This window comes from Pararge aegeria, chromosome 13, assembly GCF_905163445.1.
Source record: "Pararge aegeria chromosome 13, ilParAegt1.1, whole genome shotgun sequence".
Taxonomy (NCBI): Eukaryota; Metazoa; Arthropoda; class Insecta; order Lepidoptera; family Nymphalidae; genus Pararge; species Pararge aegeria.
The window spans coordinates 3,872,322-3,896,967 of NC_053192.1; the positions used below are offsets into that span (position 1 = coordinate 3,872,322).

General features: G+C 38.2%; 2 protein-coding genes across 2 annotated transcripts; one reads left to right on the forward strand and one right to left on the reverse strand.

Moving 5' to 3' along the window:
* Positions 1-880: 880 nt before the first annotated feature.
* On the reverse strand, positions 881-14,757 carry LOC120628677 (zinc finger protein 569-like). Its single transcript, XM_039897232.1, has 10 exons — positions 14,181-14,757; positions 12,054-13,335; positions 10,157-10,378; positions 9,195-9,361; positions 7,851-8,010; positions 6,759-6,952; positions 5,952-6,052; positions 5,009-5,119; positions 3,491-3,645; positions 881-2,429 (listed from the first exon to the last, which is right to left on the reverse strand). Exons 1-10 carry the CDS (start codon positions 14,579-14,581, stop codon positions 1,974-1,976), a joined length of 3,249 nt encoding a protein of 1,082 aa, XP_039753166.1. The 5' UTR covers positions 14,582-14,757; the 3' UTR covers positions 881-1,973.
* A 907-nt stretch (positions 14,758-15,664) lies between these two features.
* On the forward strand, positions 15,665-23,539 carry LOC120629055 (arginine-glutamic acid dipeptide repeats protein-like). Its single transcript, XM_039897800.1, has one exon. The coding sequence runs from the start codon at positions 16,029-16,031 to the stop codon at positions 21,507-21,509; it is 5,481 nt and encodes a 1,826-aa protein (XP_039753734.1). The 5' UTR covers positions 15,665-16,028; the 3' UTR covers positions 21,510-23,539.
* The last annotated feature ends 1,107 nt before the right edge of the window (positions 23,540-24,646 follow it).

The window sequence follows — 24,646 nt, forward strand, 5'->3', positions numbered from 1 at the left end:
ACTTTTTATAATGACGCGTTCTACGGCTTTGGGCTTAGGTCTTTTGAGCACACTACTCTTATAATAGTGAACTTGGATTGCAAATGGGATATAAACACTACTAACTTTCCTCTGAACCTAATATTTGATATTTATAAAAGTTAAAGTGGGCTAAACATATCTTAACACTAATAGACGATCGATGGACTTTAAGAACTTACTTACCGCATACGCCAATGGTCTAATGATATCGGTTAGCCGAAAATAATTAGTTTACTACCGCCAAGGACAGAATCGACCGGTATCGACTGGAGGAGACCTATATCCAATGACGGATCCTTAATATTTATGTTGTTAGTTTTTACTACTATACTAGTGTTACAATAAAAATCGTCAATAAGATAAATTATTAATAATTAACCTTGACCTGACTAGTTGACAAAATTAAGGGTGTGGAGAACTTATTAAATATGTTATATTTTGTATTAGCAACAAATAAGTATAAATATATAAATAACCAAAACTACAGTATCAAATATAACTGACATAACACATAACATAGGATAATTTATAAATTTAATAATCAAGTTATAACATTTGCAATAATTGAGTATTTTATGTATTTAACCTTATTAATGTCCCACGGCTGGTCGCTGGCTTCTTCTCTCAGCGTAGTGTTTCCATCCTCTTTGACCTAATTCCCGTATTTTTTATTTAGATTTTGGATTCAGATCGAAAGCAGTAGACAAGGACAAAAATATCTTTATAGAAAACAATCCATAATTGATGCGATCTTCATACATCTCTCAGATCAGATTGGAAGTAGTCTGTTCAGCTTTAGGACACAAAATAAAATAAAACAAATAGGCTAAGGTATATAACATAATTTATTTATCATAAAATTACTGGTCTATCAAAATTTTTAAACTAGTCTTATATTATATCATTACTTATACATAAATCTGCTAAAACGAACATATAAATGAAACACCACTATATACTATAGTATTTAAGAACTATGGAGATTTAAGTATAATAATAATTATGACCTCTATTGACGATCAGCCAACCATGTATCCTAAATAATGACATTAGCATAGCATTATATAAGATTTATTTTATTTAATAAGCAAAACCATTTTTCTTTGAGGTATTTTAATTTTTTGTAATTTTTTATAACATACTTTACACTAACGAAACGAAAAGTAACAAATGTTTACAATAAAAGATAAGTAAGAGATGTAATATTATAAAGCTTAAGATGAGATGTGATGTTATAAAGCTTAAGTTAGTCTGCTCGCTATGATACCTCCAAGAAAGCTCTTACTGTGGGCAATCCCCATATGTTTTTTCAATCAAAATAAATGTCAAATATTTTGTCTGCTTAGGTTTTTTTTATTTAGTCTAACTAATCATTAACATAAAGGAAATACTACCACCATAACAAATTCACTACGAGTCAAAAATTTCACAAAGATGCTTATTGCCTTGGATCTGGTCAAGTGGGAACCCACTTTTACTCCTGGAAGTCCTCTGCACTCTGGAACACAGCAATGCTGCTTGGAAGCAGGGATAACCATAGTGGAAGTACTACCCCGGACGAGTTCTGTCACAAAAACCTCTACTACTTACGTATGCTTGATGCCTTCGACTCGTTCTTAAACAAGTCTAGGTTCCAAGGATACATAACGCTCCAACGGTCAGAAATGCATGCCAAAGGCTTATACGAAAACATCTCAAGATAATTTATTCTTCTTTTTACATTTTCCAAGTTTTTAATATTTGATAGAAGCAGGCGTTACTATGCGTAAATCCATGAAAATTATGAAATATAAACTAAAAAAATGAAGAATTCGTATGGTTACAGATTCTCCTGTTTTCGCTGACTATAGCAAATTATGCTTAATTATCATAGTTTCTGATCTCACACAAATTTTCAAACTACTCCAAATAACACTTTATAGCTCAAATCACTCTTCAAACTGCACTGTAAATTATTCATGCTCTTCATCCATTGGTTCAATTTTGACACTCACAAAGTCAGTGGGCTCCAATTCTTCGTCACCACTCTGAACTTCCTGTTTTATCTGTGGCTCCTTCTCTTTCTCATCGTTGCTGTCCTTGTCACTCTCGTTGGCTTCAGACGCTTCATTGTCATCGTTTTCATTGTCCTCGGAATCGTCCCCGTCATCTGTCGCCGCATTATCGGCAGTTTTCGGTTGGTTCGCAAAATTGACGAAATCGCTAATCAATATTTCGGGAACTTTTACTTTGGCGGGTCCGAATATACTGGTCATGGTCGTCTCGTCAAGGTTGAGTTTGCAATCCCTCGGCTCAATGCGGTTGTAGAAATCTTTCAGGTCGACCTCCGTACCTCTGAGGCCGTGACGTTTCCGTAGATGCTTTAACATTGTCCTCTTGACGGCATACGTTTTGGGACAGCATTTACACTGAAAAATTATAATATTTTAAACTTATTATTCGAAACGGAAGCGGTGATATCGCATTGGGTAGGACCTCGATTTCGCTTTCGGGGGGCCTGAGTTAGAGTCTTAGCTAGCACCTCTAACTTTTATAAGTTATGTGCGTTTTAAGTATTTAAATATCACTTGCTACAACGGTGAAGGAAAACATTGCGAGGAAACCTGCATCCATGAGAGTTCTAGAGAATGTTTTTAAAGGTGTGTGGAGTCCACCAATCAGCACTGGACCAGCCTGGTGGACTACGGCCTTAACCCCTTCTTATTGTAGGCCGGTAATGGGTAGATGTTTGATGATGATTCGCAATTATGTATATTATATCTCTATGTATTTTATAAAAGTTAAAATTTGTTATTAAGCCTAAATATAAGATTTATGCCCGTTTTCACTAAATCAGGGAATCGCCTTAATGGGATGCCTGGTGATTTGGAGATTTCTGGAGCAGAAAAAACGTTTCACGAAGTTCTATGTAATGTGTAACGATTTTAGGCGTCTTCTAAAGTTACGAGACCGCTTCGGCGGATCTTAAAGTTTAGGGTTTTCGTAATCTGAAACATTCATGTTGACAGATGAAAAAAATATAAATTCGGTTTTTATTTTAATAACCTTACATCCATACGATAAATTAAAAATGTGATAATATAAACACAAAATACCACACTTAATGGCAAGAACCAAAGACAAGTTAGGTTATTTTAGTTGCCTTGTGAAAAAATCTTCTTTGATAAGGCATTTTTTTTTTATTCGTTAGTGAAAACAATACAAATATAAATATCCAAATATAAATATCCTAATATAAATATCTGTCTAAGCATACGGTAGTAACGGAACGCAATAAATGACATCGTGTGCTTCTATTGGTCCACGTACGGTTTTACGCAACATACGTGGACGCAACTAACAACTTTAAACTGTATAACGCCAACTTCGCCAAGTAAATCTCATACTCTTTATTTACGAAAAACAATCGCAAACAATATCCAAATATAAATATCAGAATATATATATATCAAAATGGCACGTAACGTACCCGGAACGTATTGATTTTGCTGTGCGTAATGACGTGATGCCGCAGACCGGCCGCACTGGTGAGTAGCTTTTGGCAAAGCGGGCAAGAGAACTGCGCCCGGGTGTGCATGGTCCTGAGATGACGTAGCATGTAACGCTCATCTTGGTAGCTTTTATCTGGAATAGTGTTTTTTTTTTTTAAATTTATTTTACAACCATGGGATTCAAGTCCTAAACTGTAATATTTATAAGAAGAGCTTAAATATTTTTATTATCTTGCTATACAACCACAGAGTTAAGAACATACAGAAACCGTGTACATGACTCATATTGCTTTAGGTAATCATAAATGACCAAAATATATAGGTATTTTAACTAAAAAAAGCTTAAATCAAACAAATATATAACAATACAAATTCATAGTTTGACGGCCGATTGGCGCAGTGGGCAGCGACCCTTCTTTCTGATTCCAAGGCCGTGGCTTCGATTCCCACAACTGGAAAATGTTTGTGTGATGAACATGGATGTTTTTCAGTTGCTGGGTGTATATCTGTATATTATAAGTATTTTAGTATATTGTTCGTAAAAAATATTCATCAGTCATTTCAGTGTCCATAATACAAGCTTACTTTGGGGCTAGATTTTCGTAGTATATTTATTATTACTTTTTATTATATTGAAGCATCAAAAATCATTCCACTTTAGTAGTGTTTCTCGAACGGGCGTTTGGTCACTTCACTCCAATTGGCAGTTGACAGTAATATTTTACCACTAATGTTCTGAACGTTTACGATAAAATGGGGAAAAATAGAAAAATTGTGTGAGCTGTCAACATTACGCGAGTGTGAAGTGAGACGCCGCGCACGTCTCACTTCACACTCGTGTAATGTTATATATATTATATATTTAGTATATTTAATAAAATATAAAGAATTTGATATTGATGGCTTTTTCACTATTTTTGGACACAATGCTTTAAATTATAGCTGTATGAGAGTTCTGTATGCTTTTAATTTTGTGTATATAACTGCCTATAATGAAAAAGCGGTGAAAGCCTTTTCGCTATAATCCGCGAAAAACAAGAGAAAGCGCGGTTCACTCCGTTTTCGGAGCATCCTCAGGAGACTTAATAATTGTTCTTTGTAAAGTCAACATTTCCTGAGAATGCTCTGGTATCGAAACGTGCGATCATATAGAGTACACTGTGGATGATCTGATTGGTGTGGAGTATAAGAATGAAGAAATTATAAACTACACCGTACAAATTCTCCTGCTTTTCGCGGAGTATTGCAAATTAAGCTAAATGTTGATCGTATATCATGGAATACAAAAATGCTTATAATATATAGATAAACACCCGGAAACGGAAAAACATTCATGTTCATCGCCCAAACATTTTCCAGTTGTGGGAATCGAACCTACGGCCTTGGACTAACAAAGCAGGCTCGCCCACTGCGCCAGTCGGCAGTCAAAAAGTTTAAAGTTTGATGGTTTTATTAACCTTACCGTAATTGTTACTACAAATTAAAAAAAAACTTACCACATAGTGGGCATTTCACCACCTCCTTCTTTACCACGTGGGTCTTCATATGCTCTCGCAGTGCGCATGCGCTCGTGAACACCTTCGAGCAGACAGTACACGACTCCAAATCTGAAACGAGCTCATTACAGATAATAAATGATGGCCTGTAATATATAAGACGCCATTTTGATGGACAACTACTCGTCACGAAGATGCGAGGATATATAACCGTGTGATTGCTAGTTTTTTGGTTCTTCCTTCGCACCCTAACGAAGTAAAATAAAATTCTAAATTTCTTTATTCATGTGGGCCTATCACAGGCACTTATGCAGGGTTCTTACATATTTGTTTAGATAATTGTATGGGGATGGTGATAACTTCGTTCGCCGTTCGTTTTTTTTTTGTTATCACCATCACGCTAAATTTATATTAAGCTATGAAGTTAGGGCAATTCTGCCGCCCAGGTCGCTGAGTGCTTCATGAAGTGTTGCAGAGGAGCCAAGGTCTGTTATCATTTATTTATTTAGGAAAACGTGTAAATGTAAACCGAAATAAATCTTGACAGGCTTTAGAGGTACAATATGTAATGTCTCTGAGATTTATCTGTGAAAACAAAACGCTAATTGTTTTTTGAGTAAAATACTGCCATAGTTTATACAAATGTTTACCATCACATGCCACATTAAAATCAAATGACACCATTCACCTTATTAGGTACGCATCGTAACGTAGGTACTATGCACGTGTCGGTCTTTTATCTTCAATAAGATTGTTATAAGTAAACACTTAGAATGTTTTGAATTCTTTGGTACGGAAAAAAATGCGCCTTTTGATTTAATATTTATACAGAATGATTCCTAATTAAATATACTTATGTACCCCCCGTGTAACAGAATTTCGTAATTCTGTTACACGTTGTATGATATAACAATGAATAAGCGGATGATGATACTGTACTCACTCTCTCCAGTATGTTTCCTTATATGATAGGTAAGCTTAGATTTCTGAACGAACGTCTGCCCGCAGTAGAGGCAGGCGTATGATGTGTCTCGCACATGTGTCCTGAAAGCACCAATATTGTTATAATTTATTTGCAATCAGAATAGTTATTAAAGCGCAACTAAGATAGATAAATAAATAAATATACTACAACAATACACACATCGCCATCTAGCCCCAAAGTAAGCGTAGCTTGTGTTATGGGTACTAGGATAACTGATGAATATTTATCATTAATAATATACAGAAATACTTATAATATATAGATAAACACCCAGACACTGAAAAACATTCATGTTCATCACACAAATATTGTGTGATGAACATGAAAGCAGGGTCGCTGCCCACTGCGCCAATCGGCTGTCAAATATACTACAACAATACACACATCGCCATCTAGCCCCAAAGTAAGCGTAGCTTGTGTTATGGGTGCTAAGATGACTGATTAATATTTTTATGAATAATATACATAAATACTTAGGATATACATATAATATAAACTCTCAGACACTGAAGAACATTCATGCTCATCACACAAACATTTTACAGTTGTGGGAATCGAACCCGCGGCCATGGACTCAGAAAGCAGGCCCGCTGCCCACTGGGCCAATCAGCCGTCAAATCTTCTTTGATTATGCTATACTTACTTACAATTGACGTTAGTGAAAACGGGCATAAGTCCGAACGCACCCGCGACCTTGATAAAGACCCAAGTCCTGGTGACGTCAGAAATCATCTAGATTTCTGGATAGGTGCTAGATTAACTCACCTGGTATGAGCGGTACAAGCGCCCTTGTCCGCGAAGGCGCGAGGGCAATGCGTACAGCGGTAGGGCCGCTCGCCCGTGTGCCGGCGCTCGTGACGCAACATGTTCGAGCGCTGAACGAACCGCATGGGGCAATACGAGCACGCGTGTCGGGGACCCTCGTGGATTTGAACGTGCTCGCGGTAGGAATCCTTTTTCTGTACAGAGAGAGGAGAGAGAGAGAAAGATTGGAGAGTTTTAGTTTGAAAAATTTGCATATTGGATAGGAACAGGCGTTACTTTGCGGAAATCCATGATATTATGAATTATTATACATTGTAAAATCTCCTGAGGATGCTCCGGTTTCGGAGCGAAACGTGCGTAGAGGGTTAAATAAATTATTTTTTTCCATTTGTGGCATGACAAAAATAATAGATTAATGTAGGTAGACGTAGAATAAGCTAGTAATTGTATACTCACAAGAGCTACATAGTGACTCAGCTCTTTAAAAATAGTTGGAAAATCCAAAAGTGCAAGCCTCATAATCTCATTCATTACAATAAAATTGAGATTATTTGTAAATAATAATTAAACTACATCTAACTATACCGTGAAAAGTAATAAGCTTCTATTCCTCAAAATACTAAAGCCTATAAAAAAAAACCGACTCGATAAGTGAACTATTTCGCTCGTTATTGTGACCACAAGATACGGGATCCGCACATACAGACACACGGACGTCCAAGACAGAACTTTTTTAAACAATTTTTTTATTAGTTTAAATAATTTGAAATATCATGAGTGTTAAAATAGTGTTTTTTCTTGACAATTCTCTATTTATATTCACTTATAAAAGCAATAAAGAGTAAAAAAAATGTGACATTTTAAGTTGGAGAATCACTCGGTTTACGTAAGCTGATAGTAATACCCACCTCAACGCTTCACTTACGAGGTGTGCAAAAAAAAATGCGGATATTATTTCCACTTGTGCGCCAGTGCTCCGAGAGTTGATAAAGCTCTGGGAGAAGATCCTTTTTTATCCTTTTCCCGAGGATGTTATTGTCTCCTGCCATACTAGCCGTGCTGCCCATCTTAGAAAGATCGTTACAGACTTACCGAAAACACTTTCCCACAATAACTGCAAGTGAAGTTCTGCTTGTTCGGTTGGTGTTCTTGTTTGTGCATGTAGAGGGACGACTTGTACTGGAACGACTTTCCGCACACAGAACACTCGAACGGATGGTGACCCGGGTGGCACAGAAGGTAGTGGAGTTTTCTGGAACAAGTATTAACATAAAATATCACAAGTCAATAGGTGGGGAGTTTCTCCTTATAGAGTTTATTTTACCATAGGGAAATATGTATTAGTTCATTTTATTTATTTTATATATATATATACTGTTTTGTTATTATTAATATGTACGTATATTCTTTGAAGGCCGATTGGCGCAGTTTGCAGCGACCCTGCTTGCTGAGCCCAAGGTGGTGGGCTCGATTCCCACTACTGCAAAATGTTTGTGTGATGAGCATGAATGTTTTTCAGTGTTTGGCTGTTTATATGTATATTCTAAGTATTTATGTATATTATTCATAAAAATATTCATCAGTCATCTTAGTACCCATAACACAAGTTACGCTTACTTTGGGGCTAGATGGCGATGTGTGTATTGTCGTAGTATATTTATTTATTTATTCTTAGAGCTTTGCGCACCGCTATAGGGATTCATATGACAAGGCCGCCTTTGTTACACAAATTTAAATGACTTGTACCTTTGGTCTCTTTCATTTATTTCTTGCGTGCAATAAAGTATTTTTGATTGATTGATCTGTACGTGATCAAATAATAGATGAGGAGATCCGTAGAAGAACTAGATTCACCGACGTAGCTCAGCGAGTCGCGAAGCTGACGAGGCAATGGACGGGGCATATAGCCGATGCACGTTGGGGTCTTAAGGTCCTGGAATGACGACCCCGCACCGGTAAACGCTGCGTAGATCGGCCAGAAGGTACCAAATAAAGTGACAGGAGTCTTTAAAAACGATGTCAATGGTTTGTTTAAAAACTATTAGTGTTCCGGTTTCACAGATAAGTCTCAGAAACAGTAAATAATGTACTAGAGGTACATTATTCAGCCTTTGATGTATTATTTCGGTGTATCTTATTTATTGCATTTTCTATGTTTTTTTTTACGCCTATGGTTGCCTGGAAGAAATCACTAAGTAGCGATAAGGTCACCAAATTGTACCCTTTTAGTCTCAGTTTATAACTCTGTAACTACTTTTTTTCTCTGGCGTACAATGAAAATTAGCCACATCTCGTCAGTGGTGTGCAACATTTCCTTGCACAGTTTGCACTTGAACTTTTCCTGCCCATGTGGGTATTCAGTCTGCCCACTTAGTGCATGCCTTGTATTGTCAAAATCCAAAGAAGTGGTAAACGACCCAGAAGGAGAACACTCACCTCTCGTCAGTGGTCTGCAACATTTCCTTGCACAGTTTGCACTTGAACTTGCCCGGTCCATGCACCTGTGTCATGTGGGTGCTGCATGAACGAGCGCTGACGAACTCGCGGCCACATATGGTGCAGTTCACTGGCTTGTCGGCCTTAGATGACGGTCCGTGGATCATCTGCGGGAATGATTAAACATGATAATTTGACAGTGTATGTGTTGAGATAAGTCAGTGAATGGATAGGTAACCGACTTAAGATGCAAATTAATAAATCACAAAAAAACTAGCAGTAGCTTATGTACATAATATTTCATATTATATATACATACATACATTTTTTTTATGTATACAACGTGTAAATGAAAACAGAAATAATACTTCAGAGGCGTTAAAGTTACATTATTTACTATCTGAGATTTATCTGTGAAACCGAAACGCTAATAGTTTTTGAGTAAAACATTGCCATAGTTTTGCCACATGCAAAATTAAAATTATGTTACTCCTGTCACTTTATTAGGTATGCGTCGCGTAGCGTCTGTGCTATGCGCGTGTCGCTCCTATATCTTCAAATGTCATAAGTAAACACTTTTGTTGTTTTGATGTTTTGAATTCTTTTGTATGGAAAATAAATGTGCTTCTTTACATATGCATCCTTCAACATTATTTCTTAATTTGGTTACACGTTGTATATTGTTGTTTGTATATATTGTACTTGTCTTTTTTATTAAGATTGTAAAATATAGACAAGAGTCAGTTGAAAGGATTAGGAGAAACATAGATAACTTTTTATCCCAGGGGATTTTTGGTCATCATCCGCAGCCTATTAGCATCCCACGGGAGCAACGGTTCTAGAGCATGGACCCACCACGCTACTCCAATGCGGGTTGGTGGGCTACGGGATTTGTTAAAAAAAAAAAACCCGGACAAAGAACCCGGGCAACAGGTAGTATTAATGTATGTTAAAAGCTGTACCTTGACATGTAATTTGAAGGACTTGCGATGACTCAACGGCTTGAACATACAAGCGTCTAAGGAACAATACAGTTTTCTGATTTCAGGATGTTGGTCCTGGAAATGGCTTCTCATATTATCGAAGCTAGGCTCCACAATGTAGCAAAGGCAACACTTTATTAGATAGACTGGCTGTTCTCCTTCATTTATGTGATTTTCTAGATGATGGTGGATGTACCATACCTGAAAGTGAGTAAGGTGATTTATTTAAAACGATGATATTTGAATCCCCAATGTTAAAAAAAAGTTTAAAAAAACGCGCAAAGTACACTACCCCATAGATGGCGTGGAAACGTGTAGGCATATTATGACGATAACAACTTTTTGAATCGTTATATCACAGAAACGGTGGCTCGTAAAAAAGTATTGATACATTTTTTATAGATAATTTTAAGATCTACAATTTTTGTCTGGGGTACTTTTTTGATAAAACTTACCATTTTGTTGAAAATCGCGAGAAACTCATTTTTTTAACCTTTGACCTTGAATAATTTTTTTACATGAATGATGGGGAACTTTTAAACATTGTTTATAATTATGTTTTGAACAATTTTACTGATTTCCAGTTTGTTGGGATTTTATGTAACTTCGAATGTCTAAATTGACCGAACTATTAGTGATTCTAAAGATTGGTTCAAAATAAATGGAAAAAGTTCTACTTCCTCAGCCGACGGGTGATGTAATCGTATATTTCTAACTCTTTATGATGTGTGCTTATCAATCTAATTTTTATACCTGTATATATATTTATATATATGAATATATAATGTTCTGTGTAATATTATATTGTGGTATATAATCAGATATATTTAGTCGTTATTGTATTAGGTAATAAATAATATTACCTAACCATTAAACATTTTTGTGCTTTGGTTCCTCCACAGGCATAGTAAATGCTGAGTGTAGGTCATCTTAGGACCACTCGTGCGATCATTTGTTTGCGCGATGTATTTACCTATATATATATATATATAGGTAAATATATATATATATACGACAATACACACATTGCCATCTAGCCCCAAATTAAGTAATTATTTTACGAATATACATAAATACTCTTATACAAATAAATAAACACAGATACTCAATAACAATAAAAAAAAAAATTGGTCACAAAAACATTTTCCATCTGTGGGAATCGAACCCACAGCCTTCGACTCGGATAGCAGGATCGCTGCCCACTGCGCCACTCGCCCGACCAAGAGTTTTTGTACTAAACATTTGTATGTGGTTCTCAAATAAACATGTTTCCTTCTTTCTGAAGTTTCAAGTCAGTATTTAGGTATGTACCGACCCTACCACCAGTTCCGACTGGTTTCGTTTATTCTAGGCATTGTACCTTAATGCAAAAACACTTGGCGGCAAAGCTTTATCTGTACGGAGGCAACTAGCCACAACTCAAGCCAATAACCTAGTCTACAACACAAACTTTAGAAATCAAACAAGCAAGGCTGATCCAAGTTGGTTGCTGGTAACTTTGATCATGAAAGTTTATACAAAACGTAAGCTTATAGAAAAATCCTATTATAATATTAAGGATTACATGTATAATAAATAAAGCTTGGGTATGAATTGCTCTAACTTCATAGCTCAACATTAACTAGACCATGAGATGGTGATAACAAAAAAAAAACCTGGCTAAGTTTGTTGTGGGCTCTTCTCAGACCAGGGCACGTTAAGAACCCACCTAGCTCTAGTTTTAAGTTAACGAATGCAGTTATCACCATCACTAACATTAGTGGAACATGTTAAATGTATGAACACTTCATAAGTGCCTGTAATAAGGTCTACATGAATAAAATATTTTTGAATTTGAATTTGATCAACTAAAAACACACATACTCATTATACACACCTTATCACTAAACGTTGTAGAGCAAATCTCACATTTATAAAATTCATCCTTATATTTATTGATGTGCACTCTCATTTGATGCGTTTCCCTCTCTGTTTCATTCCAAAATAATGTTGGACAGTATTTACATTTGAATCCTAAATGTGGACTAAAACAGTTATCGTAATCCAAAGATGCCCAGTGCTCGGTTAAATGGGTTCTAGTCTGTTCTCTATTATCAAATTCCTTGTCACAAAATTGACATATCCACAAGTCTTCAAAGTCACCTAGTTCCTCGGATATATGTTTGGTCAAATCTGCATAAGTGTCGAAAGTTGTTGCACACACTCGACACGAGAATAGAGGCAATGTTTTAACACTATGCATTTTACTCAAATGTGTTATGAAACAATGGGCATTTTCGAATTTACTTTTGCAAAGCGAGCATTCAACATCAATATCTATGTCACCTTTTATCTTTTCATAGTCTATATGGGAGACTTCAGGTACTATTTTATCATTAATATAACTGAGAGAGTTATTTATATAGTCATAATAACATTTTTCGAGTAAAATAACCTCAGTGTGTGTTATATCAAAGTCTTCCTCTCCTTTATAATCAATTGTTTCATCGTTTTGACTGGTTTCATCATTTTGACTGTTCTCATCTTTCTCACTCACTTCAATTTCATTTTCCTTTTCTACTTTATCATCTGTCTCACTATGGTTTTCCTCTTTGACCTCTGGTATTACTACTTCATCAGGTTTATAATCTATATGCTCCTGAGATGGTATAAGACTCTTTGGTTCTAGATCTACATACCCAAGCCGTCCGTAATCCTTGAGTTGTTGTTGAAGGAAACGGTCACTGACTTCAGCGCCATTAACTAAAAAAGGTGTATCTCTCCCAGCCAATATATTCGCCATACACTTTAGAGTGAAGTGATGGATACCCATATAATGACCAAAGAATGTTGTGACACTATATGGAGATATGCTTTCAGTTTTAACACATAGCAAGCAAATAAACTTGTCTGGGTTGTCTGGTAGTATTTCCCAGAAAAACTCCTCATCCTTTGATGCAACATTTGTCACACCATGTTTTTGGAATAGATGTGCGTTATAATCAGCATCGGCTGAGACTCTGAAGTGACATAGGCGGCAGTGTACTAAGTTGTGTACTGCTTGAAAGTGGATCCGTAATGGTCCTTCAGATGGAAATGTTTCAACACATTGGGAGCATGGCCACGGTATATGAAATTTTTCATGTGCATACCAGGCCTCTCGATCGGGTACAAAGTATCTGGAAAAATAATATCATAAACCTCATTTGTCAATTTAGTATATAATTTGTTTGAAGAAGGAAAGGGGCATATGGCAATGATAAAAAAAACACATAGGATTGGCTGATCAGCATAAATTTTTTTTTAGTCTTCAAATCATTATGTATATGTCCCCCTGTAGATTCAGACCCACAAACAGATTCTTTTAACACATAAATAAAACATCTCATCTTACAATCTTTGAGCCCAAATAATGGTGATAACACTGTGCATAGAACTTTGAACTTAACTTTAGAGGGGCAGAGACCAAATCATTCATTAGCCAGCCACTTTCGGAAGTTATGTGCATTTAAAGCAATTAAAATATCACTTGCTTCAACAGTGAAGGAAAACATTGTGAGGAAAACCTGCATGCCTGAGAGTTTGTGATAATGTTCTCAAAGGTGTGTGGACTCCACCAATCCTTAATGGGTCAGGGTGATGGACTACGGCCTTAACCCCTTTTCCCTTTTAGTGGGCCAGTAATGAGTTGATATAAGATGATTATGATGAGCCCAAATATTAGAAATGAATGAGTTTTTGAACATTTTCCTTATCTACACAATCCAATGACATCCATCTGTAAAATGGTACCTATTAATCGTACTTCTGGCAAACAAATGATAAAAAAAATTATATATTGATGCTGCAAATCACAGGGAGTAGTAAGTCATAAGGAGCACAAGTCTGTAGTGTTAAAATTCCTACTTATAATATAACCTTGTCCACAAACCCACATTGGAGCACCATGGCGAAACTAAGGTCTCTTGTTTCTATAAAAGAAAAGGCTAGTCCCAGCAGAGGGCTAATATTGATATAAGCTTACCTGCAAATACCACAAAAGTCTTTCTTATGGTTCAAAGCGTAATGAAGTATCATTTTGGACCGATTTATGAACCAGTCTGGGCACAGCAGGCAGCTGTAAGGGCCAGCTGGGTTCAGATCTTTCAAGTAAAGCCACACATCGGCGGGCCTTGCTATCACCGGTGGGACGACTATAGTGTTCAATTTGCGATTAATCTTGATAGTTACGCCTAGCTTTTTTACTGCCGGAGCCTTTTTCTTTTTCTTAGTCTTCTTCTTTTTCTTATTTGGCACTTCGTAATCACTGTCGGAATCTTCGCTTTGGGTCTTCGACTGTTCCTCATCTTCAAATTGTTCAGGATTTTCCTTTTTAGCTGCCGCTAATGTAGATAGTGGTTCATCATCCGATTCGTCGGATGTCATTTTAAAATGAAATTTAATTAAAAAACTACAATTAATCTACCAACAATTTACAATTATTCAAAATCAATAAACAAAATAGCAAACCACAGCCTACAAAAATATGCAAACTAAGCAAACCCGCCAAGTCAAAACCAAAGGATCAGCATTTGTCAGTCATCAATTTGTCATTTAACACACAGACTAAAATTTGCCAACTTTCTCAGATAAAGGAAACAATAATGAAAATTTACTTAATATTTATTATATTACAAAATGATTTAATTTCCATTTTATATTATACTATCACAAAATATTTATTATAATAAATGCTGGATAAAGTCAGCAATAGACAAAAATGTTATCGTCTGGAGTATGGAGGGTAGAGGTAAGGAGAGTCATCTGTGTATATGAAAAAGTGTCGTCAAAATGTATTAAATTAGGATGGCGCCACATTTGCATCAGGGTAACTCTTAAAAGAAGCGCCAAATATAAATATTGTTTGAGTAGGCTTGAAAATAAACAAGGAAGTATGGAGATACAAGGAAGTAAGGTTATATTTACCACAATATTTTGTACAACGTAAGTTGTTGAAATTCTCAATAATTAACTACTTTAGTCGATAATGCCATAAAAAATGTTAACTCGGCATACTTCAATTCATCTACGATTGCTACATTCATACCATACCGTGTGCATCCACCAGCGCCATTGTGGAGGATTTTTGAACTGTTATTTAGCGCATACACTGGACACTTTTTCAACTTTTCTCCCATATAAGATGACTCTCCTTACCTCTACCCTCCATAGTCTGGAGCCAGTAGCAGACGTTTCATTGTGCAATAGTAAACTTGCTGGCGAAAATATTTTAAATTACTTTACTTTTATGATTGATTATTTAATCTTATGAGTAATTAATTATATCAAAATATAACAAATTTATAACATTTTTAACAGAATCATATTTAAGCGAGTCTCGGACTACTTTTGGGCTACTTTTGGGATAATTTTATTATAAAGGAAATGCCTAGAAGGGAACGTTTTCCCAAAATATCCCGTCGTGGCAGCCATTTTATAGAAAATAATTTGTCTATGGCAAGAGCCAAAGAAAGGTGAAGCTAAACAAAAGGGTAGCATGTAGATAGCATTTATTTAAATAACAGTGAAATACAAGAAAATACATAAATTTTGCAAGTATTTACGTGATACAACAAAGTGAGACAAATTGTTGCAATGAAGCGCTTCGTGTTAGTCAATAAAATGAAGCACAATGCATCGTGTAATGGTGGCCATTAGCACTAATAATTATGTATATTGGCATACTTACTATTTTACGAACCATCAATGAAACGTTTTAAATCGGACTGCAGTGTGTGTTTGTTCAAAGTTAATCCGAACACTATGTATACGAGACTGTTTATATTATGTGAGTGAGGTATTGGATCCCAGTGTAAATAGTGATAACATTACCATGGCCCAGAACCAAGGGGAGGTTCAAGTGACACCGAACCAACCCGTGAAAGACAAAGATATTTACGCGTGCTTGCCAGACATACGTAGCCACGGTACACTCGTGCTCGACGAACCGTATCCTGGCGGCGAGGAGCTGCGATGGTTGCCTGCTCAGGCTACAGACAGAGACTTGGTTATGTACTTGAGAGCCGCTCGCTCAATGGCAGCGTTCGCCGGTATGTGTGACGGAGGATCTCCAGACGACGGCTGTGTAGCTGCAAGTCGCGATGATACCACTATCAATGCTTTAGATGTCCTACACGATTCAGGCTATGACCCTGGAAGGGCTCTACAGGCTCTTGTGAAATGTCCTGTTCCAAAAGGTATAGAAAAAAAGTGGTCCGAGGAGGAAATAAAAAGATTTGTGAAGGGTATTCGACAATTTGGTAAGAATTTCTTTAAAATAAAAAAGGACTTGTTACCCCACAAAGACACATCTGAGTTAGTAGAGTTCTATTATTTGTGGAAAAAGACCCCAGGTGCTAGTAGTAATAGGCCGCACAGGCGACGTCGCCAGACTTCTTTAAGAAGAGTGAGGAACACAAGAAACTCTCGTGCAGGAACACCCAAAGAGCAGACTCCTGAAATAACGCCTACTGTGCCAGATACTATAGGTCCCAGACCATCACCCAACCCTAAAGAGACTGGAGAAATGAGTTCAGTTACTGAGGATGAAAATTCAGAAGACGACAGTGACTCTAGAGATGCAGGCGATTTAGCTAAGGTTGATAATGGCAGAGTTGAGAACCCTGATGATTCGCCAAGCAGAATGAGAACTAGGAATAAGTCTAAAGAACAAACTACTCCAAATGGAAAGAAAGGTCAAGATGAAAGTGATAATGATACTAAAATTAAGAAACCTATTAAACCAATTCCACAAAGTACAAATAATAATATACCCCCAGAAAAAGTTTTATCATCGCCTGTCAGCAAGGAGATTAAAAAGAAAGTTACAAATGGTAAAGTTGATGTTTCTAAAGTTAAAAAGCGACTTCCAGACGATTCAAAACTAGAAGGTATTATGGATGGTGATGTTCAAATGAAGAAAAAGAAAGCAGAAGAACCACCAGAAAGTCCATCAGAGAGCCTAACTAATGATAGCTTTCCTGCGATTGATGAAACTGAAAGTCATGAACCAGAACCTGAGGTGTGCGATTTCAGTTTTAGTAAACCTGATAAAGAAAATCAAGAACAAAACAAAGAACCCGAACAGCCACCAAAGCCTTTGGAATCACAGATAAAGGCAGAAATTAATGAACCCACTATAAAAACAGAGAAAGATAACCTACCTCCATTATTTAAAGTTGTGCCTGATAAAGATGAAAGAAATGTTCTAGACTTGAAAACAGATTCAAATCAGTCAGCACCTAAAAACATGGATACTACGGAACCTAGACCTTTAGCATTATATTCCAAAACAGAGCTTATTATACCTAAAGTAACACCTATGTCTACAGACACTATAGAAAAGATAAAAATAAAAGAAGAAATGGACACAGATGAGCAAACATTGAATTTGCAAAAAGATGACTATCCGAAAGATCCACTTGCACACAATTTCTCTGGGCATGTATTAAGTCAATCTAGCAAACCCCTGAATTTAGAAAATACGAACTTTTTTGTCAAGGATAACCATCTTTATAATCCCAAACTTAATCACAACATAAAAATTGAAGGTGCTCCAAATAATATTTTCAACCCAGCCAATATGACAAAGGACAATTCAATTATGAGGAATGCAAAAGATTACTCTGGTGGAATGCCATTTTCGTATCCTCCAAATATTAGTTTTGCTAGTGATCCTAATAAACATAATCCTCATTTAAATCCCTTAAAAACAGTCATAAAATTAGAACCTAGAGATGAAACAAGCGAAATGAAAAATCAAAATACTGCAGAAATTTTCACAGCTACAATATCATCAAACAATAAAGTGGATTCACCAAGTGCACCAAGATTAGACACAATGCAAAGAATTAGCCCATCACCAACAAATCCTCGTGCTTCTTCACCACCGCACATGGAACACCCAGTGGCATCAAATACAGAACCAATCTCTCCTGCAAATGCACAAGAAATGAAATCTCACGAATCTGATATGGAGGACAAGCAACCTACTGATTTAAAAACCCAACATGCACCAAAACTTGATAACCAAATCACACACTTGAGGCCCCCAATGTTTCAACCACCTATCAGGCCAGAAAATCTTGGAGTTAGATCTAATGAAGCTTCTAACATTCCTGTATCTGGCCAGAATATGCCTCCTCCAGCTCTTAGTCAGTCATCAATGACAGGTCTTTTACCACCAGGTCCACTAATATCAGTTGGGAGTGGATCCAATGTTGGGCCATATGGATTTATGCCAGCATCATTATATGGGCACCCTGGTCACCCTGGCTTAGATAAGCATGGTTCAATGCCACCATTAATGCAACAAGTACCTCCATCACATACTCTTACTGGAGCAAGCTTGATCTCTCAACAATCAAACCAAAATGATTCATCTATGCCACAAGATCTAAAAATTAAACAAGAAGTTCCAGATAACATGCCTGCTAACTTGTCAACACAAAACGTGTCTGACCCCTTGCAGTCACTTAAGGAAGTGAAAGTACCAGGATATCCAATCGGAAGTGCTATAGCACAGCACCTAAGTTCAGAGAGAGATAGAGAGTCAATGTCAAGCGTTGAAAATAATAGCAGGCCACCAAGTCAACCTCAAAATGAAAATTCTAACATGCCCAGTGCATTCCTAGGCCCTAGAATAGAAAGTATAAAGAAAGAACCAGATTTCTTGCACCAACCCCATATAACGCCAGTTTCGCAAAGTCAAAGCAGTGGATCAGATTCTGCAAGTACAATTCAACCTGTAAAGAGTCCTCACACACCTACCCCTATAAAAAGCCATCCGAGTCATAATGGAACGCCGGGGCACCCCCGTCCTTCTGCGACCACATCACCATTTTCCAGACATTTGACCAGTCCATCTCAGCCCCGACAAATTTCAGCGTCGCCTATTCAACATACGCCAGTGTCTCACTCTGCTCTTAATTTGATGAATCCTACACCACTTTCAATACCAGCAACAATGGCTGGTCCGATGATTCATTCTGGCCAGCAACCTGGCCCACACCCCCATCCGTTTGCGTCCCATTTACATCACCCTCATCACCCCTTGCTGCACCCATCATCGATATTTCAGCTTTCGGCTGCCGCGGCTGCGCATGCCATGCACCCTTACTACCCCCACCCGCATCCAGGGTACTCAATGCCGTATCCATATCCATATGGACCATTACCACAACCTCACCCAATACCACCAATGCATCCAGCGGCGAGCACGCCTGGAAGGCATGAACCAGTGAAACCAGCAACCATTGAATCAACAACTATGCTTAGTGCTCATCATAGTACCAGTTCATCAGTGACAACAAGATCTCTGAGAGAAATTTCTGAGAGCACAGAGGATCCGAGACATCCGAATTCGACGACAGAACGACACCAGCTGCATGAGACTACAATGACGCACCATCACTCAACCAGTCATCACAGTGCTGTACATACGAGTACTGAAAAGCAACCTAGCCACGTTGGAGGAGGGACTAACCATACTCTCTCTATATCGCATTCAACGTCGAGCAGCTCATCACAGTCTATCCAGCATAAAATTAATACTCAACAGAAAAGCAGCTCGCATGCAAGTTCACCTCTACACTTGTCAGCAAGTTTATCCCAGACAACTAGTTCGTCCTCGAGTGTCAATGTGACTAATAATCATACCCATCATCACTCACATCATCTTGCCCACCACCCAGAGCGATTATCGCCGGCAGACTCTATGCTTCTTCGTCATCACCCAAAAATGTTACCTGGAAATCCAAACCACCTTATGATCCAGCCACCTTCTATGGGTCATCCGGGATTGAGTTTAGGATTACAGTCGGGACCTGGTCCAAGTTCAATCGAAAGCTTACGATTGCACGCTCAAGCTGCGGCTGGTTTGCAAGCATCGCATGGCAGATCTGGATCTCCCCATCAGTTACCACATGGTCACCCGCATCTACGCGGTCCACCGCGGCCGATACCTGATGAAAACCCTGAATTGAAATTGGAAACTCAATCACAGCCGGAAGAAGAGGAAATTCCCAGCCCTGCCCACATCCCACATGGCCCCAGTCCAGAACCTAAAATTGAAGATACAGAGTGTCATAGATCACAGTCAGCGATATTTTTAAGACATTGGAATCGCGGTGATTATAACTCATGCACGCGTACTGATCTTATATTCAAACCAGTGCCAGAATCTAAGCTCGCGCGTAAACGAGAAGAAAGACTTAGAAAGCAAGCAGAGAGAGATCGAGAGGAAAGGGAGAAAATAGCCCAACAAGCACACAGAAAGATAGCGACGCCAGAAAAACCGGAAACGAAACCGCCTTCAAGGGGTGCTATTGAGACGATAAGTTCGCCTTATGATAGGTTCCAGAGACCACCTGGGTACCCTGACACACCAGCGTTACGGCAACTATCAGAATATGCACGACCACACGCGGGTTTCAGTCCTGGCAACATGCCTAGGCATTGCATGGATCCTATGCTCCAATACCAGTTGAGTTCTATGTATGGAGCCGCCGGAGCGCGGGAGCGGCTAGAACTTGAGCATCTCGAGAGGGAGAAAAGAGATAGAGAAATTAGGGAGCTGCGAGAAAGAGAACTGAATGATCGATTAAAGGAGGAACTACTTAAAAATAACGTGGGACCGCGTGCACTCGACCCGCATTGGCTGGAAATGCACAGGCGGTATGGAATGCCGCACCCGCCGCCGCAAGGTGCCATTCCCGTACAATTTGGTTTGTACCCACCCGGCCACGGACCTGGTGCCCTATCACAATTGGAGCGGGAACGACTGGAGCGCCTAGGCATACCGCCGGCGGGCGCGGGCGGGCCACCGGTCTCCGTTCCTGTCAGCGGCGCTCCGCCGCACCACCCCCACCATCCGCATCCCGGAGTGGCGGCGGCGCAACTGGAGGCGGCGGAGCGACTGGCCCTCGCCGCGGACCCGATGGTGCGGCTGCAGATGGCGGGCATCAACCCCGAGTACCACGCGCACACGCACGCGCACACGCACGCGCACTCGCACACGCACCTGCACCTGCACCCGGGGCAGCAGGCGGCGCAGGCGCAGCAGGACGCGCTGAGCCTGGGGCTGGGCGGCGGCTCGTACCGGCCGCTGCCGCACCCCGACCTGCTGAGCCGGCCCTACGCCGAGCAGCTGGCGCAGCAGGCGGCGGCGCACGAGCAGCTGCAGCGCCAGCTACTCATGGAGCGCGAGCGCGGCTTCCTGCACCCCGCGCACCACGAGGAGTTCGTGCGCCAGCAGCGGGAGCGCGAGCTCAAGGTGCGCGCGCTGGAGGAGGCGGCGCGCGCCTCGCGCCCCTAGGGGCCCGCGCGGCTCGCGCGCGACTCCGCCGTGGTGGTGATCGAGTGAGCCGAGGCCCTCCGCCCGGGGACTTTGTATAAATACTTCCGAGTGTTCACGCGCTAGTGTTACGAGATAGAGAACCGGACGATACCTGTAATTTATATTTGTAACTTAAGTATTTAAGTTTTTTTTTTTTCTATAATATTTTTATAGTCGCATGGTCGTGTAATACGCTTGTTTCCATGCTCAAATTTATTTTATAACGACTAGTCATAATTAAATTTTATTTGTAGAGAACGAGACGATGAGTCACACGTTATTACGCAGAGTGCTGTTAGACTAAATTATTATTTTATATTTTAATTATTTAATAATAATTATTATACAGATTAAGGGTGCTGGTTGACATTCTTGGGAATGAACCGCGTGGCTTTATTTATACAAAGTAAATTGTGCTTATGTTCATGACATAATAATAGAGTTATTCATTGTACTTTGAAGATATTTAAGATAAAGTAGGGACTATGACTTGCCTTATTCCTTCTTGAACTATCGAGGAAGATCTGCCTCCATAAATATAAAACTGTTCTAAAGTATAGTAACTTCATAGTCGTCCCGTACATATTGCATCAATAGTTAACTCTAACCTATAAAATTCTTTGAAAGTTGAAACATATCAATCTTCGACGTTTTTCGGCATTTTGGCAGATGGCAAAACTTTTCATAAAGTCAGATAGATTGGAAAAGTTGTAAATATCGACCATAAACGATAGTAGTACTGATATATTTTTTTAATTAATACGTTGAGCTCGATTATTGTATTTATCTGTGTTATGACTGTCATCTTGCTTCTGGTAGCTCTGTTCCGCGTCTCCATCTAATTTCCAATTGTTAAAAACTCACTCTCAGACTACTTAGCTCTACGAAAAAAATCACGTCGAACCGTTTTTGTTTGTTTGCAACGATGTCTATAAAAAAACTTCAACTATTTTTTTTTAATATTGCAGATTTGTCAAACCGACTTGCTGCAATAAGAATGTTAACGCACCTTAAACTTAAGTTTTGTGATTATATTTTTACATGTACAAATGATGTTTTATAAGTAAATACGTTAGTATTTATTCTCGAACTATTCAAAATAAAATTAATACTAAACTGTTTCTTATATTGCAGAAAGACTATTCAAAATTGCGGTAGTAGGCAGTTATTGTTTTTTTTATTCCACTATATGTTAGCCCTGAGTCAAATATTATAGCGGTCTAACTTGTTAGGGGTATGGTAGTTATGTAAACTGATCGTTTTCTAAGCGGAATCGTATCGAAAACCTCTAAATCGCTTTGAGGCCGGTAACTAGACAGAGTCTATCTAACCAAAACAGGTCGGAGATAATTCTGAAATTATAAATTCCCAAACTGCCCCTACCGTAGAATGAGCCCAAAGCGCTCATAACTAAGCCATGGTGGTCGTAAAAAGTAATTAAAAAAACAACAAATAATAAATATACACTGTATTATTGTTAACAGTCATAACACAGTTATCTTTAGCTAGTTAACTGCACATTAATTTAACTGAAAACACTACCGATGTAGTAAAATAATATTTAAGTACAAAGTATATAATATCGACCATTTCACATTGTAATTGCAATGTAAACAGTATATTATATGTACAGATTTAAAAGCACCCTCAGATTGTCTGAAAATATTATCATACACTTTGTATGTTCTCGTCATGAAAGTTGTTGAAGTGGGTCGACATGCCGGACTAATAAAAGCAAATTTTTATTGGTCGATAGAAAAAAAACAGTCTGCATGACTGGTGAATTTCGCTACACGCTTGCGGGGAATCCCATCTTGCCATGATTTAACCGATAAATTCCATAAGTCTTTAAAACGCATTCCAAACAAATAATTTCTAGATGCAACAGAATCCTAAAATAAAATAGGTTACCACATCAATTATTATTATAGACACCTCTAAAGTTTATTTTGAATATTAATTATTATTTTGCATAGGTAAAACATGCATGTCTGAGAGTTCGACATAATGTTCTCAAAGTTTTGTGGAGTCCACCAATCCGCACTGGGCCAGCGTGGTGGACTACGGCCTTAACCCCTTCTCAATGTGGGACCCGTGCTTTGAAGTGGGCCGGTAATATGTTGATGTGATGATGAGGACGGGTAACATTGTATCTACCCATAATTATTATATCCTACAAAAGCAATTATTTTTAAGAGTAACTGCATGATATATATTTTGTGTAAAAACTACTCATGGCAACCCTTAAAGTATCTATGGGAAATTAACCTAAGGTAACAGCCCTAGCGGCATCCATAGATGACAGCGGGGCGTACAAGAGAGAGAGGGGGTAAAGTTGTTTAAACATTGCGCTTAGGGCACGCACAAATGAAATTAAACTATTTATTTATTCTTATTCTTTGAGGTCCTACGTTCAACTTTCATGACGTGTACATAACTGATGTTCTAAACTTAAACTGAATCGATAGGACTAAAGGCGGCAACATGCTTATAATGCGAATGTTTTTGAGTCACAGCAAATATAATGGTCATAGAAATTCCTAAAGATTTGATTCAACTCGATAGAACAGATATATTTAAAATGAAATCGTCCTTATCCGATCCGAATAGAATTCTAAATGGCGTGCCAGACGGTAAAAAACTACTTAATAATTAAAATATTCCTATCTTGCAAACTGTTTTAGAGTTTATTTGAATTGGATTAGGATTATATTTCAATAACGAGTAGAATTATACACCGAACATAGTCAATGGCATGCTCTTTATGCATGCATAAAAGCAATGTCTACCCTAATGAAAAGTATAGGTCGTGTTGGACAATAATTTATTTTCTTCTTTGCCTTGTACCAAAACATAAGTGGCATATTATGAGTAATCAACCGCCTGTAAAGTCGAGCTGTCCTTTCCACAATACTCTGTATTGAAAGAGACAGAGCGATTTTTTTATATCTAAGTTGTTTTACTGTGGATTTATAGAATACAAGATTTAATTTCTACTTAATATTCTGCGATTGTGTATCTCTTCTGACAGTCGCTATACGATCTTGCATCCACACCAAAAATGTAGGTTTAGTGTCCAACCGTTGATGTCAAATCATGCGTTTTGTTTAGTTGGC